The sequence below is a fragment of the Sinohyriopsis cumingii genome, chromosome 14 (genome assembly GCF_028554795.1).
Source record: "Sinohyriopsis cumingii isolate HCF-2022 chromosome 14, ASM2855479v2, whole genome shotgun sequence".
Taxonomy (NCBI): Eukaryota; Metazoa; Mollusca; class Bivalvia; order Unionida; family Unionidae; genus Sinohyriopsis; species Sinohyriopsis cumingii.
In genome coordinates this window covers 96441114-96454280 of record NC_142974.1, presented here as the reverse complement: position 1 = coordinate 96454280, position 13167 = coordinate 96441114, and the positions used below count along the sequence as shown (strand labels likewise).

Sequence of the window (13167 nt, the reverse complement as noted above, 5' to 3'; positions counted from 1 at the left end):
ATAGGGTCATTACAATCAATTAAATATCTCATTTTCAGTTCAAAATATCAGTTGCATATGACAATTAGTGACTGAGTGATGTCACATTATGTGCAGCTTGCTTTAAACAATTCCAGAACACAGAATAACATAAAAAGACAAACTTACATGCATGCTTGTGATCCATGTAAATTCAATGGTGTCTGAAACAAACGTGTTTGTTCACAAAAAGTACTAATCCAAATAAAATAAACACTATCCACTGACATGATGGGCATTTCCTACTTAAGTATTTTGTGATTTTAGGTTTGTAGGAGAGCAGATTGTTCTTTTTTTTAAAAGCAAAGCCTATGATATTTCTCAGATGCATAATTTTCAAGGGCTCAATGTCCTGGCTTTCTAGCAACATCAGTCCTTTCTTGAATGAAAATAAGGCTTTGGAAACAGCACAGGATGTTTCTGGCATTTCCTCCTGGACACTCCTATTTCCTTTTGATCGGGATAAAAATTTTCTCATTTGGCACCTAGGAAGGACTAGATGACCTAAGCATCAGTCTTATATTCAACAGTGGAGCAGTCCTCATCAATTTTGATCCAGTGCTGAACAAAGTCAAGTAAGTTCAAATGTCCCCATACTCCTGTCGCACAGTTCTTCAACAGTCTCCTCTGAATCCCTTCCAACCACAGCTGGTCTTCTATGTAATCAGTGAGCTGTGTTTAAGGGGATCAAGTCAATGCTTTAGTGCTAAAGACAGATCCAACAGTCATGTGTACTTTAGCAAAATACAATAGATGATATGGACCAAGGACAATCATGGCTAATTAGAGACGTGGATAATTTTGGGTGTTCAATAGCCTGTTAGGAATATAATATCTTACCTTACCTGAATCCAACAGTGGCTAATTGGAGTTAAACTGTGACTGTAAAAACACGTTCTGGTCATGTCCAAATAAAGTACCATATTTTGATGCAAAGGTTTCTACTGTAGATGTCAAAAAAGTATTTTGCAATTTTGTTTCTTCAAATTATAGTTTTTATATTTCTGGTTTTGGGGTCCATTGTGCTATCATGTTATAACTGGTGGGGTGGGAAGATATATAAGGAATAAATAATTAAAATTTTGTTTGTTATGGAGACTGCCATGAGCCATTTCTATAATACTGTAATCTGTTCTTGCTGCCCAATTACCGCATCACATCCAAATTACTGTGCATGCTAATCCACAACACTAGTGTCAACAGAGTAGTACTTAATATGGAATGCACCCATAACTGGGGAGTGTGGACCTAATAACCTAGGTAACATGCAAAAGTAGTAATGGGTGCAATGGACTTTGTGACAGATTGTACCTTTGAAAACAAAGAAAATTAAATGCTAGCTAAAATAATGCTTCAAAATGCACCTACATTTAATTTTCTATTAGCAAGAGAAAAGTACTTTATGATGAAGTTGCTACACTTACCACCATCATATTCATTGGCACCATCCAGTGCAAAGAATGGCCGGAGCACAGTATGATACCAGAGCAGTCCAAGCACAGCTAATGGAGCTTTCATATCCTTGGAATGACTTGTGTATACAAGAGCTTTCAGTCCAACTTCCCTATCACCCTCAAATCCTAAAAACTCTATGATCTTCAGAATTTTGGGTGGTACCAAAGATATACATAGCTGGAAGGTTCCATAACCAAAATTCACAGCACCTTGTAACATATCTAGAACCTCACTAGGGATTTCGTTGTCATTGCCATCGATTGGACCATCAGATTCTGAACTAGCAGTAAGAGAACTGTGGGATGAACTTTCTTTGAGCTTTCCTTGTCTTTCCCGCAAACCTGTCATTTCTTTGTATAATTTTTCATAGATTTTGTAAGCTTTGCGTAATAGCCAGCCTCCTTTAACATAGCTTGGTATATCTTGATTTGTGAAGACCAGGATGGCTTGATACAACAGTGAATCGGCAGTAATCACTTGTCGTTGAATTTTGTCCTCAACACTGACTTGTTCCTGAAAAAGTTTTTAAATGTTTCAAAACATTGCAAAACATGCTCACATTTGAAATAACATGGAAGTGCTCTGATTATAAATACATGGAGCAGTAACGTTTATGGGTGGCAGCCTAGGTAGGGGCATAGTTAAGACAGAGGCATTCTCAACCAATTACAATTGAATGGACATGTCATGACTTTTTTATTTTCTGCTTTGATTGTGAGCTTGAAATTTCTGTGTATCTCATGGTTGTTGTTAACTGTGAATGTTAATGCCCAGTGAATGATAATCTATCTGTTGAAATAAAATGCATGAATTTAAATAATAATGAAAACACCACCTTTTGCAAATCAGGAAAATTGATACCATTGAGAATGAATGAATTTACATTATTCTGAGTGATAATTAAATGAGATATACTCCAAATAACTACAGAATGACCCAATTTTCACAAGAAATGAATGTCAGGCAGTTAGAAAGACTACACTAGGCAGGGTGTGTGACTAATTACCTATAATTAAATGACTGTCCAGGGTCTATTCTACTCACTTCCTCAGACCATGTACTTTTTTAACAATGTGGTAGTGAGTCAGCACATATCAGACAATTAATATAAAATATGTGAAGCCTAAGACCAAATGAATACGGAATGAACATGATTTTAACTGACACTACCGGTATTGAACATTTCAAAATCAGTTACACCTTTTTGGTTTTGTTTGTTGTGGATTTTTAATGAAATTTCTCAGCACATGGTTATAAATGGCAGCCAGTATATTTGGTGGTGGAAGAAGATGTGCCGAGTTATCTGTAAAGGTGAGTGCCTTATGCCACTTGCCACCTAAGGCCCCAGTCACACCTTTTTTTATACTTTGTAAGTAATTATTACTCACATTATGTTTGGTCATCCTCAAGAATGGCCACTCTTATAAGGTCATTTTCTTGCAGCAGAAGGTGAGAACTTATAAGAGACAACTGCATTGATATATATTAAATGTAGCAGACAATGTGTTATATTTGGTTTCTGATTTGATGTTGCTTCCATACTGCACGTAGTCTAGTTTCTTACTAAACTATTTTTAAAAAAAAGATTTTTCCGCAGGAAATTACACTAAAAAATTTCACCCAGCAACATTTGATACCACTTAACTGTTTTTAAACAAATTATTACAATAAAGAGACATTAGGTCCACATAAAAAGTGCATCACATTTAATTGGTGGAAAATTGTTAGTCATGTCTGATGGTAAAGTTTTATTAGCTAAAGTACTCGAGCATGTGTTGAATGATGATAATAACCTTTATAGTTGTCATTACAAGTATCCATTGAATGTAGTTTAAAATAATTATTAATCACCGTGCAAACCCACTGTTACTTGGTTTTATCATAATGTGTATAACATGTACTTACCTGTACTTATAGTATTCCATATTACTATGCAAACACAACTACACATTTTAAACGATGGCTGTGCAGTCTACTATCATATGTTAATATTTTAATATTTGTTGAATACAGGTTGTGAAAAGTCTTTTTCAAAGGCAAATAAAAACAAGACAAACAAATGAAACAGGCAAACCGTTGTCTTTGTAAACCTTTACATGACTATGACTTGTTGCGATTGCTGAAAGATATTTTATATTCACCTAGGAATCAATGACCCATAGCGCCATCTGTTATTTTATGTAAATTTATGTACAATCAAATTATATCCTGGATATTTCATTGTTATAGTTGAAATTAAAGGTTATTGGGTGACTAATAAGCAAATTAAGAGAATCACTGAAAAGAGAACATGCCTGCTGCAAAAGGTAATTTTATCTGTTAATGGCTGTCTTTTCTAGTCTTCTTGGTTTAAACTGCTTGGTTTCAATGTTCTAAGGCAGCATATCCAGTACGATTCCTTTTCTTTCCTGGTTTTGGAACTCCATTTGGGGTTGTGAGCAATTGCTATAAGTGTTATATCACTGAAAGTGTGGAAATGGGAGAAGAAGTGTTCTACGACAAGGCTAATGTACAGCTTCTTTGTCATTCAATCAGATCTATGAAGGTTGATCCTTTTGTGTAGTTTTTTAGTTTCTCCGACATACTGGATGCTACAGATCTTACATGTGATGAAATAAATTATATTCTCTGCTTTGCATGTTTTGTTTGATTCATGTATGTTTAGTTTTTCTCTAGTCACTGTGCTAGAAAATGTCCTGGTCTCTATCATATGTTGGCAGGTTTTACACCTTTTATCACCACAGGGACCAGATTGACTATTGTAGTCTTAGTGATTGGTGTTAGCTTTGCCCTGACCAGGATGTCCTTGAGGTTTCTCGTCTCCGGTAGGCTACTACAGGTTTGTTCGGGAGTATTAACTTTAGTATGTCACACGATTCTACAATGGGCCAGTGTTTCCCAATGATTTTACCTACTTTGGGGTTGTCTGGATGGTAGGTCAGGATAAATGGTATCCTATCAGCCTTTTCCTTTTCTCTGTATTTTTGTAGGTCATTGCAGTTTGTTTGTTTCGCCCTTTGGGTTGCCTCTGCAATCAGGTCTTGGTCATAGCCTCGGTAAGTCAAATGTTTAGATAACTGTTCAGACCTTTTTGGAATGTATCATCGTCTGCGCAAATTCTGCGTATCCTCAGTGCCTGGCTATATGGGATGTTCTTAATGCAGTATATTGGATGGCAGCTGGTTGGGAGGAGATACTGGTGTTTGTCGGTTGGTTTAGAGTATATGTCTATACGGAGTTTCTTTTCTACCAGTCTGGTTGTTGTGTCCAGGAAAACATGGTTTGAGTTGGAGACTTCTGCTGTAAATTTTATTGAAGGATGGAAGTTGTTTGCCTTTGATATGAAATCATCCAGATTTTCTCTTCCATTTTGCCACTTCATTTCTCTACATGCCTGTAGAGAAGCATGGGAAACAAGAACTACAGACAATCCACCCACTCACTTCCTAGTCAAACTCCTGGAGCTAGTCCTAAAACTCAATGACTTTGAATTTAATGAAGAAAACTACCTGCAAATCAATGGAACCTCAATGGGTACAAAAATGACCCCTTCGTATGCAAATATTCTTATGGGAAAACTGGAGGGTCAACTCTTAGCATCGGTGGAACTTGCACCATACATGTTACATGTATGCTTATCTTGAGGTTGGCATGCATGATTATTAAAATGAAATAGTATAGACTTGTTTGAAAAGTAATTTATTTAAATTTCTGTTTTCTTATTTTTTCTGCCTAATTTAGATTTGTGTATAATTTGATCAAACAATGACAAGAATTTAGCAAATCATGAGTTGCTGTAACACCTCTCCCTTTTGACTCGATTATTGTTTGTTTATGCATTATTGCATTGGACATTTTATATCAGTGTACTGGTAATTACGTTTTTATTTTGCTTTGAAATTGTAAATACCGAACTCATTAAAATGCAATGCCAGTATGACAACAATACGAACATAACACAATTTGATTCAACACTCGCAATTAGGCTACTGAACGAATTTACATAATGGTGCCATCGCATGTACACTGTAGGTTTGATTACGCGCTGAATTAAGCACATCCTTTGGAGTCAAATCATGGGTGCACTAAACTTTAATGATATCTCCAAAATACAATAATAAAGTTTCGGAATAATGCTTCAAAAGTTATGCTAATACCGTAAAAGCTGAGTTGTAGTTTGCTTTCATGTAAGCGACCTTACACCATACCTGTCAATTTTCATGCCAGGTGGTGAAGAAGAAAAAAAACCCTGATTTTTGGGGTCGCTCCACGCCTACCTCCCAATTTCATAAAAGTATTACATTATGTCTTCAATTTTCATTTCTTCTAAACAAGAAAAATCCTCCTTGTTCTGGTCTGTCACCTGTGACGAAATTACTTTACTATACCGAATTCACTTCATCACTAAATAAAATGTTAAGTTTAAACATTATTCATGTAAATTAATGATTTTTTTACCTCTATAATAATACCAAAAAAAAATAAACCACAACAATAAAATCGTCCACAATTAATTTCAATCCCAAGAATGATCACTATGAATGCTGTAACTCCATATGCAATGGCACCATTCCCACGAATAAAACTTACACACGTGAACACCTGGCATTTTTACACCGTATATACCAAGGTTTAATTACCATCATTAAATTAAAAGAAGGAATGAAAATACATACCATGCAGCAAATGTGTATTCAAAAAACTAGTTCACAGTACATATTTTATAGTAAACAATACTAAATGCTTTACGAGTTGACAATAAGGGAATAAGGTTGGATATACAAAGAGGGGAAAGTAGTTGCCATATGTATGGTACCATGACATATGTATGGTACCATGAGGCTTGCTATTTTGGTACCTTTAGTTCAATAAAATTGGGAATCCTTTATCTGCCAATCAATTGCTGGTGCTTGCTAAACATACAATAGTGTAGAACGTGGTTTATTTGAATTGCGACAAAGGGCTAATCATTTTCACCAAAGAGTTGCATGGATAAGGATCAACTTTTAATTAATCATGCTGGCTTTCTTGCTTGTTTATTTAAGACTAATCTTTAGCTATTGTGCAGTTTGACCACAGCTGACCAGAATATGAAAATAGGGCACTTCCTGGGGGAAAATAGGGCATGTCACAGGGAGAAACAGCAAGTCTTTTTGCGAATTTCACACATATTGGGCCAGGAAGATCAATCAATATTTAGTGAAAACAAGGCTTAAAAATGCCAGGAAAAACCTCCCTATTTTAGGTCCAAATCTCTATTTTTTTTAATTCAGTCTCCCTACTTGGCTTTTGATAATAGGTATGCCTTACACCCCGTTTTACAAAATTACGGTAATCGTACTAATATTATGGAATGAAAGGCAATTATGCATCAATGCACTGGTATATATACTGGTCAAAATTCCCTCTTCACAAGCCAGTTTCAGGATTTTAATGATAACCTGCCATGTACTGCTGTCGCAAAACGAAAGACAAATTCGCTGACTATCAACACAGGAGATGCCGAAACATCAAGCTTTCCAGATTGGCCATTTAACAGCTATGGCAGGATGATTAGTAACACCATTAAAGGTGCAGTTAACACCATGATGAACTACACAAGCATTGGAATTTCTCTGGAGTTTATTATTGTGAACCATGCAGATCGTACATGCCAGATTCAGCAGCATTACATGAGAAACATGGCTATCTTGTACATCAATGTAGTATATAAAAAGAGCAAAAATTAACCTTAAGTTGCCAGCAAAAAGTTGGAAGGCAGAACTAATACTCTTCAAGCACCCTATGCAAAACCCCAATTTCCTGTGTGAAAATGAGCATTTTTACAATCCCTTTTATCAACATGGTGTTGGTAATGACTGACAGCATCCTAAACCTGATTTATGTCCAGGCACAATATCATTCAGTCAATAGGGATTGGCAGATTTTACCAAAACAAGTTTGCTCTTTTCATTGACATGAGATCAGTGCAAGACCATGCTCTCCAATAGTCCAGAAATTTCATCAAATGTGCAAGCAAAGGTACAATGCTGCAAATCATCAAAAGTCCCCTGAATGGACTGGCACTCTAATAGGCAAAACAAATTTCCAAAATTCAAGATAAGACCATTTCTACCTTTATACTGCTGAGTGTTGGAACCATCTCTCACATTGAAAACCAATCAGGTAGGATGTACTACTGGCACCATTTTCATTTAGAACCAATTAGGTAAGATGTGCTACTGGCACCATTTTCATTTAGAACCAACTAGGTAAGATGTACTACTGGCACCACTTTCATTCAGGACAAAGTAGACAATAGAAGAAGTTTTTAGGTGAAAACCCCATGCCATAATCATCATCCATTCAGGGGGGAAAGTGACAATAAGATTTTTAAGACAGTCATTATGGCATCGATATTAGATGTACTACTAGCACCATTTGCATTGAAAACCAACCAGGTAAGATGTAATAATGGCACAATTTTTATTGAAAACCAACCAGGTAAGATGTACTACTAGCACCATTTTCATTTAGAACCAACTAGGTAAGATGTACTACAGGTACCATATTCATTTAGAACCAACTAGGTAAGATGTAATTACTGGCACCATTTTCATTTAGAACCAACTAGGTAAGATGTACTACTAGCACCATTTTCATTTAGAACCAACTAGGTAAGATGTACTACTGGCACCATTTTCATTTAGAACCAACTAGGTAAGATATACTACTGGTACCATTTTCATTTATAACCAACTAGGTAAGATGTACTACTAGCACCATTTTCATTTAGAACCGACTAGGTAAGATGTACTACTGGCATCATTTTCATTTAGAACCAACTAGGTAAGATGTACTACTGGTACCATTTTCATTTAGAACCAATTAGGTTAGCTGTACTACTAGCACCATTTTCATTTAGAACCAACTAGGTAAGATGTAATTACTGGCACCATTTTCATTTAGAACCAACTAGGTAAGATATACTACTGCCATCATTTTCATTTAGAACCAACTAGGTAAGATATACTACTGCCACCATTTTCATTTAGAACCAACTAGGTAAGATGTACTACTGGTACCATTTTCATTTAGAACCAACTAGGTAAGATGTACTACTGCCACCATTTTCATTTAGAACCGACTAGGTAAGATGTACTACTGGCACCATTTTCATTTAGAACCAACTAGGTAAGATGTACTACTGGCACCATTTTCATTTAGAACTGACTGGGTAAGATGTACTATTGGTACCATTTTCATTTAGAACCAACTAGGTAAGATGTACTACTGGCACCATTTTCATTTAGAACCAACTGGGTAAGATGTACTACAGGCCCCATTTTCATTTAGAACCAACTAGGTAAGATATACTGCTATTTTCATTTAGAACCGACTAGGTAAGATGTACTACTAGCACCATTTTCATTTAGAACCAACTAGGTAGGATGTACAGTAGTCCCCCTCTTATAAGGCCACCCCTAATGCAGCAGGGAAGTGGCCTTATAATGCGGGTGGCCTTTCTAGAGGGGGATGACATATGTGAATAGTAAATACATATGAAAAAAGTCACAAGTACATTTAATTTTAAATATTTAATATTTTAATTAAAAAATCACCTGCATGATGTGAAATAAATGTAAAACAAACGTTGTCATCATATGCAAAAGAATGCTATGAATAACCATTGATACAGTTTTAAAACTGTCTTTATAATTATGTTACAGTTCACATCACGTCACTTTGTTGGCAAGTCTAAAAAACAAAACCAGTCTCATCACATTAAAAATATCCTCGCTGTCATATCCCCTGCATATATCGTTTAGTCTTTTGTTCCAATCTTCGACAATTTCATTATTAACTTCAGCTGATTCGCCGCTAATGACAGAACACTTATTATTGTGTCGCACTTGAAATCTGTGCAACCAACCGTTACTTGCGGTAAAGTCATATCCCAGTTCAACTGACAAATTTTTTGCTTTTTCTTGTCTTTCGAATCAGGATACAAACGTTTCCTGGCTCAAACAATCTTCCTTTCTGCGTCCATTTCACTTTTCCACTTCTGCAGAATTGTTTAATTATCTTTCACGATATTGTTTATCTGAGTCTTCCCGACGTTAGTTTTCTGCAAGGATCCTCGATGCCACCCCCCCCCCCCTCGCCGTCAGTTGAATTACTTTCACGTTCTCCTCTAGACTGAGAATTTTTATTTTCCTTGATGACATGTTGATCTTTTTGCAGTAAGTTATTCATGTTGCCAACTAAAATACTGATAAAACAATTTTGTATGCATCTAAACAAATTGCCGTGTGTTTTTAAAGGAAGTGATCTTGTCACGTGATTCGTTAGTCGCAGTCTGGTACCCTATTGTTTTTATACATTTCTTGAAACTAGGTGAGAGAAGCCAAAACGGCTTCGATATATACCATTAACATCACGCAGATTTGACCTCGCGACCGCTAGGATTCGTAATTTGGACAATTATTGTCAGTAGTAATGGCCACTGATTACCAAAGTGAAAAAGCTCAGCATCTTACTATGGGAAGCCATAAAGGCTATTAAACCATTTTCCTGCTGACTTGGGTATTGTACATCGATACGGCCACTTCTCAGCTGTTACTACTGTTAGATAATTGTGTTCTTAACAGTTATCAGAATGACTAAACCGGACATCTTATGATAACACAGCAGTAAGGCTAATTGGATTACATGTACGTACCCTTTTGTATGGATTAAAATTTGAGTCTTTCTCGGTTTTTATGGAATAAATTTGGCTTCTTGTGAGGCGTAAATGATATAATATTAACCTTAGTGGTAAATGTACTTTACTCAACACTTCTTTCAGTAACGAAAACCTGACATCGGGAAACAAGAAATTGGATTATTTAACACACGTTATGAATACAATACTGGTTCTGGATACATATTCAAATAAAATGAGGCCGCTTGTGAGGGGTAAATTTTATGATTTTGCACTAATATGCTGGCCGCTGGTCGCGTTAGCCGGGTGGCCTTTCGCGAGGGGTACTTTTGAACACAAACTCGTCGGTGCCAACGGATTCTGGCCGTAAGGAGCGGGTGGCCGCTGGTCAGGGGGGCCGTTCAAGAGGGGGACTACTGTACTACTGGCACCATTTTCATTTAGAACCAACTAGGTAGGATGTACTACTAGCACCATTTTCATTTAGAACCAACTAGGTAGGATGTACTACTGGCACCATTTTCATTTAGAACCAACTAGGTAAGATGTACTACTGGCACCATTTTCATTTAGAACCAACTAGGTAAGATATACTGCTATTTTCATTTAGAACCAACTAGGTAAGATGTACTACTGGCACCATTTTCATTTAGAACCAACTAGGTAAGATGTAATTACTGGCACCATTTTCATTTAGAACCAACTAGGTAAGATATACTGCTATTTTCATTTAGAACCAACTAGGTAACATGTACTACTGGCACCATTTTCATTTAGAACCAACTAGGTAAGATGTACTACTAGCACCATTTTCATTTAGAACCAACTGGGTAAGATGTACTACTGGCACCATTTTCATTTAGAACCGACTAGGTAAGATGTACTACTGGCATCATTTTCATTTAGAACCAACTAGGTAAGATGTAATTACTGGCACCATTTTCATTTAGAACCAACTAGGTAAGATATACTGCTATTTTCATTTAGAACCAACTAGGTAAGATGTACTACTGGCACCATTTTCATTTAGAACCAACTAGGTAAGATGTACTACTAGCACCATTTTCATTTAGAACCAACTGGGTAAGATGTACTACTAGCACCATTTTCATTTAGAACCAACAAGGTAGGATGTTCTACTGGCACCATTTTCATTTAGAACCAACTGGGTAAGATGTACTACTAGCACCATTTTCATTTAGAACCAACTAGGTAGGATGTACTACTGGCACCATTTTCATTTAGAACCAACTAGGTAAGATGTACTACTAGCACCATTTTCATTTAGAACCAACTAGGTAAGATGTACTACTAGCACCATTTTCATTTAGAACCAACTAGGTAGGATGTACTACTGGCACCATTTTCATTTAGAACCAACTAGGTAAGATGTACTACTAGCACCATTTTCATTTAGAACCAACTAGGTAAGATGTACTACTAGCACCATTTTCATTTAGAACCAACTAGGTAAGATGTACTACTAGCACCATTTTCATTTAGAACCAACTAGGTAAGATGTAATTACTGGTACCATTTTCATTTAGAACCAACTAGGTAAGATGTACTGCTATTTTCATTTAGAACCAACTAGGTAAGATGTACTACTGGCACCATTTTCATTTAGAACCAACTGGGTAAGATGTACTACTAGCACCATTTTCATTTAGAACCGACTAGGTAAGATGTACTACTGGCATCATTTTCATTTAGAACCAACTAGGTAAGATGTAATTACTGGCACCATTTTCATTTAGAACCAACTAGGTAAGATATACTGCTATTTTCATTTAGAACCAACTAGGTAAGATGTACTACTGGCACCATTTTCATTTAGAACCAACTGGGTAAGATGTACTACTAGCACCATTTTTATTTAGAACCGACTAGGTAAGATGTACTACTGGCACCATTTTCATTTAGAAACAACTAGGTAAGATGTACTACTGGCACCATTTTCATTTAGAACCGACTAGGTAAGATGTACTACTGGCACCATTTTCATTTAGAACCAACTAGGTAAGATGTACTACTGGCACCATTTCCATTTAGAACCAACTGGGTAAGATGTACTACTAGCACCATTTTCATTTAGAACCAACTAGGTAAGATGTACTACAGGCCCCATTTTCATTTAGAACCAACTAGGTAAGATATACTGCTATTTTCATTTAGAACCAACTAGGTAAGATGTACTACTGGCACCTATTTCATTTAGAACCAACTAGGTAAGATGTACTACTGGCACCATTTTCATTTAGAACCAACTAGGTCAGATGTACTACTGGCACCATTTTCATTTAGAACCAACTAGGTAAGATGTACTACTGGCACCATTTTCATTTAGAACCAACTAGGTAAGATGTACTACTAGCACCATTATCATTTAGAACCAACTAGGTAAGATGTACTACTGGCACCATTTTCATTTAGAACCAACTAGGTAAGATGTACTACTGGCACCATTTTCATTTAGGACAAAGTAGACAATAGTACAAGTTTTTAGGTCAAAACCCCATGCCATGATCATCATCCATTCAGGGGGGAAAGTGACAATAAGATTTTTAAGACAGTCATTATGGCATCGATATTACATGTACTACATGCACCATTTGCATTGAAAACCAACCAGGTAACATGTAATAAAGGCACCATTTTTATTGAAAACCAACCAGGCAAGATGTACTACTAGCACCATTTTCATTTAGAACCAACTTGGTAAGATGTACTACTAGCACCATTTTCATTTAGAACCAACTAGGTAAAATATACTACTGGCACCATTTTCATTTAGAACCAACTAGGTAAGATGTACTACTGGTATCATTATCATTTAGAACCAACTAGGTAACATAAAAAATCTATTGTGAAAAAACCCATGTTGATATATTCATTCATTTAGAAGGTGTAGAGATAACAATATTGTCAAAGACAGCCACCATAAGTGGCCATATCGAGGGTTAGTCATTTTCATTGAGGACAAACACAATGCTGAAGGACTCTTCTGATGA

At 36.3% G+C, this 13167-nt stretch overlaps 1 protein-coding gene across 1 annotated transcript in view; it reads right to left on the bottom strand.

The window, feature by feature from the left end:
• Positions 1 to 13167, bottom strand: part of LOC149784439 (tetratricopeptide repeat protein 39C-like) — a 108807-nt gene that overhangs the window by 75239 nt on the left and 20401 nt on the right. The window contains exon 4 of the mRNA XM_089932510.1: positions 1443 to 1986. Coding sequence (XP_089788636.1) covers positions 1443 to 1986 — 544 coding nt within the window. The remainder of the gene's footprint in view (positions 1 to 1442; positions 1987 to 13167) is intronic.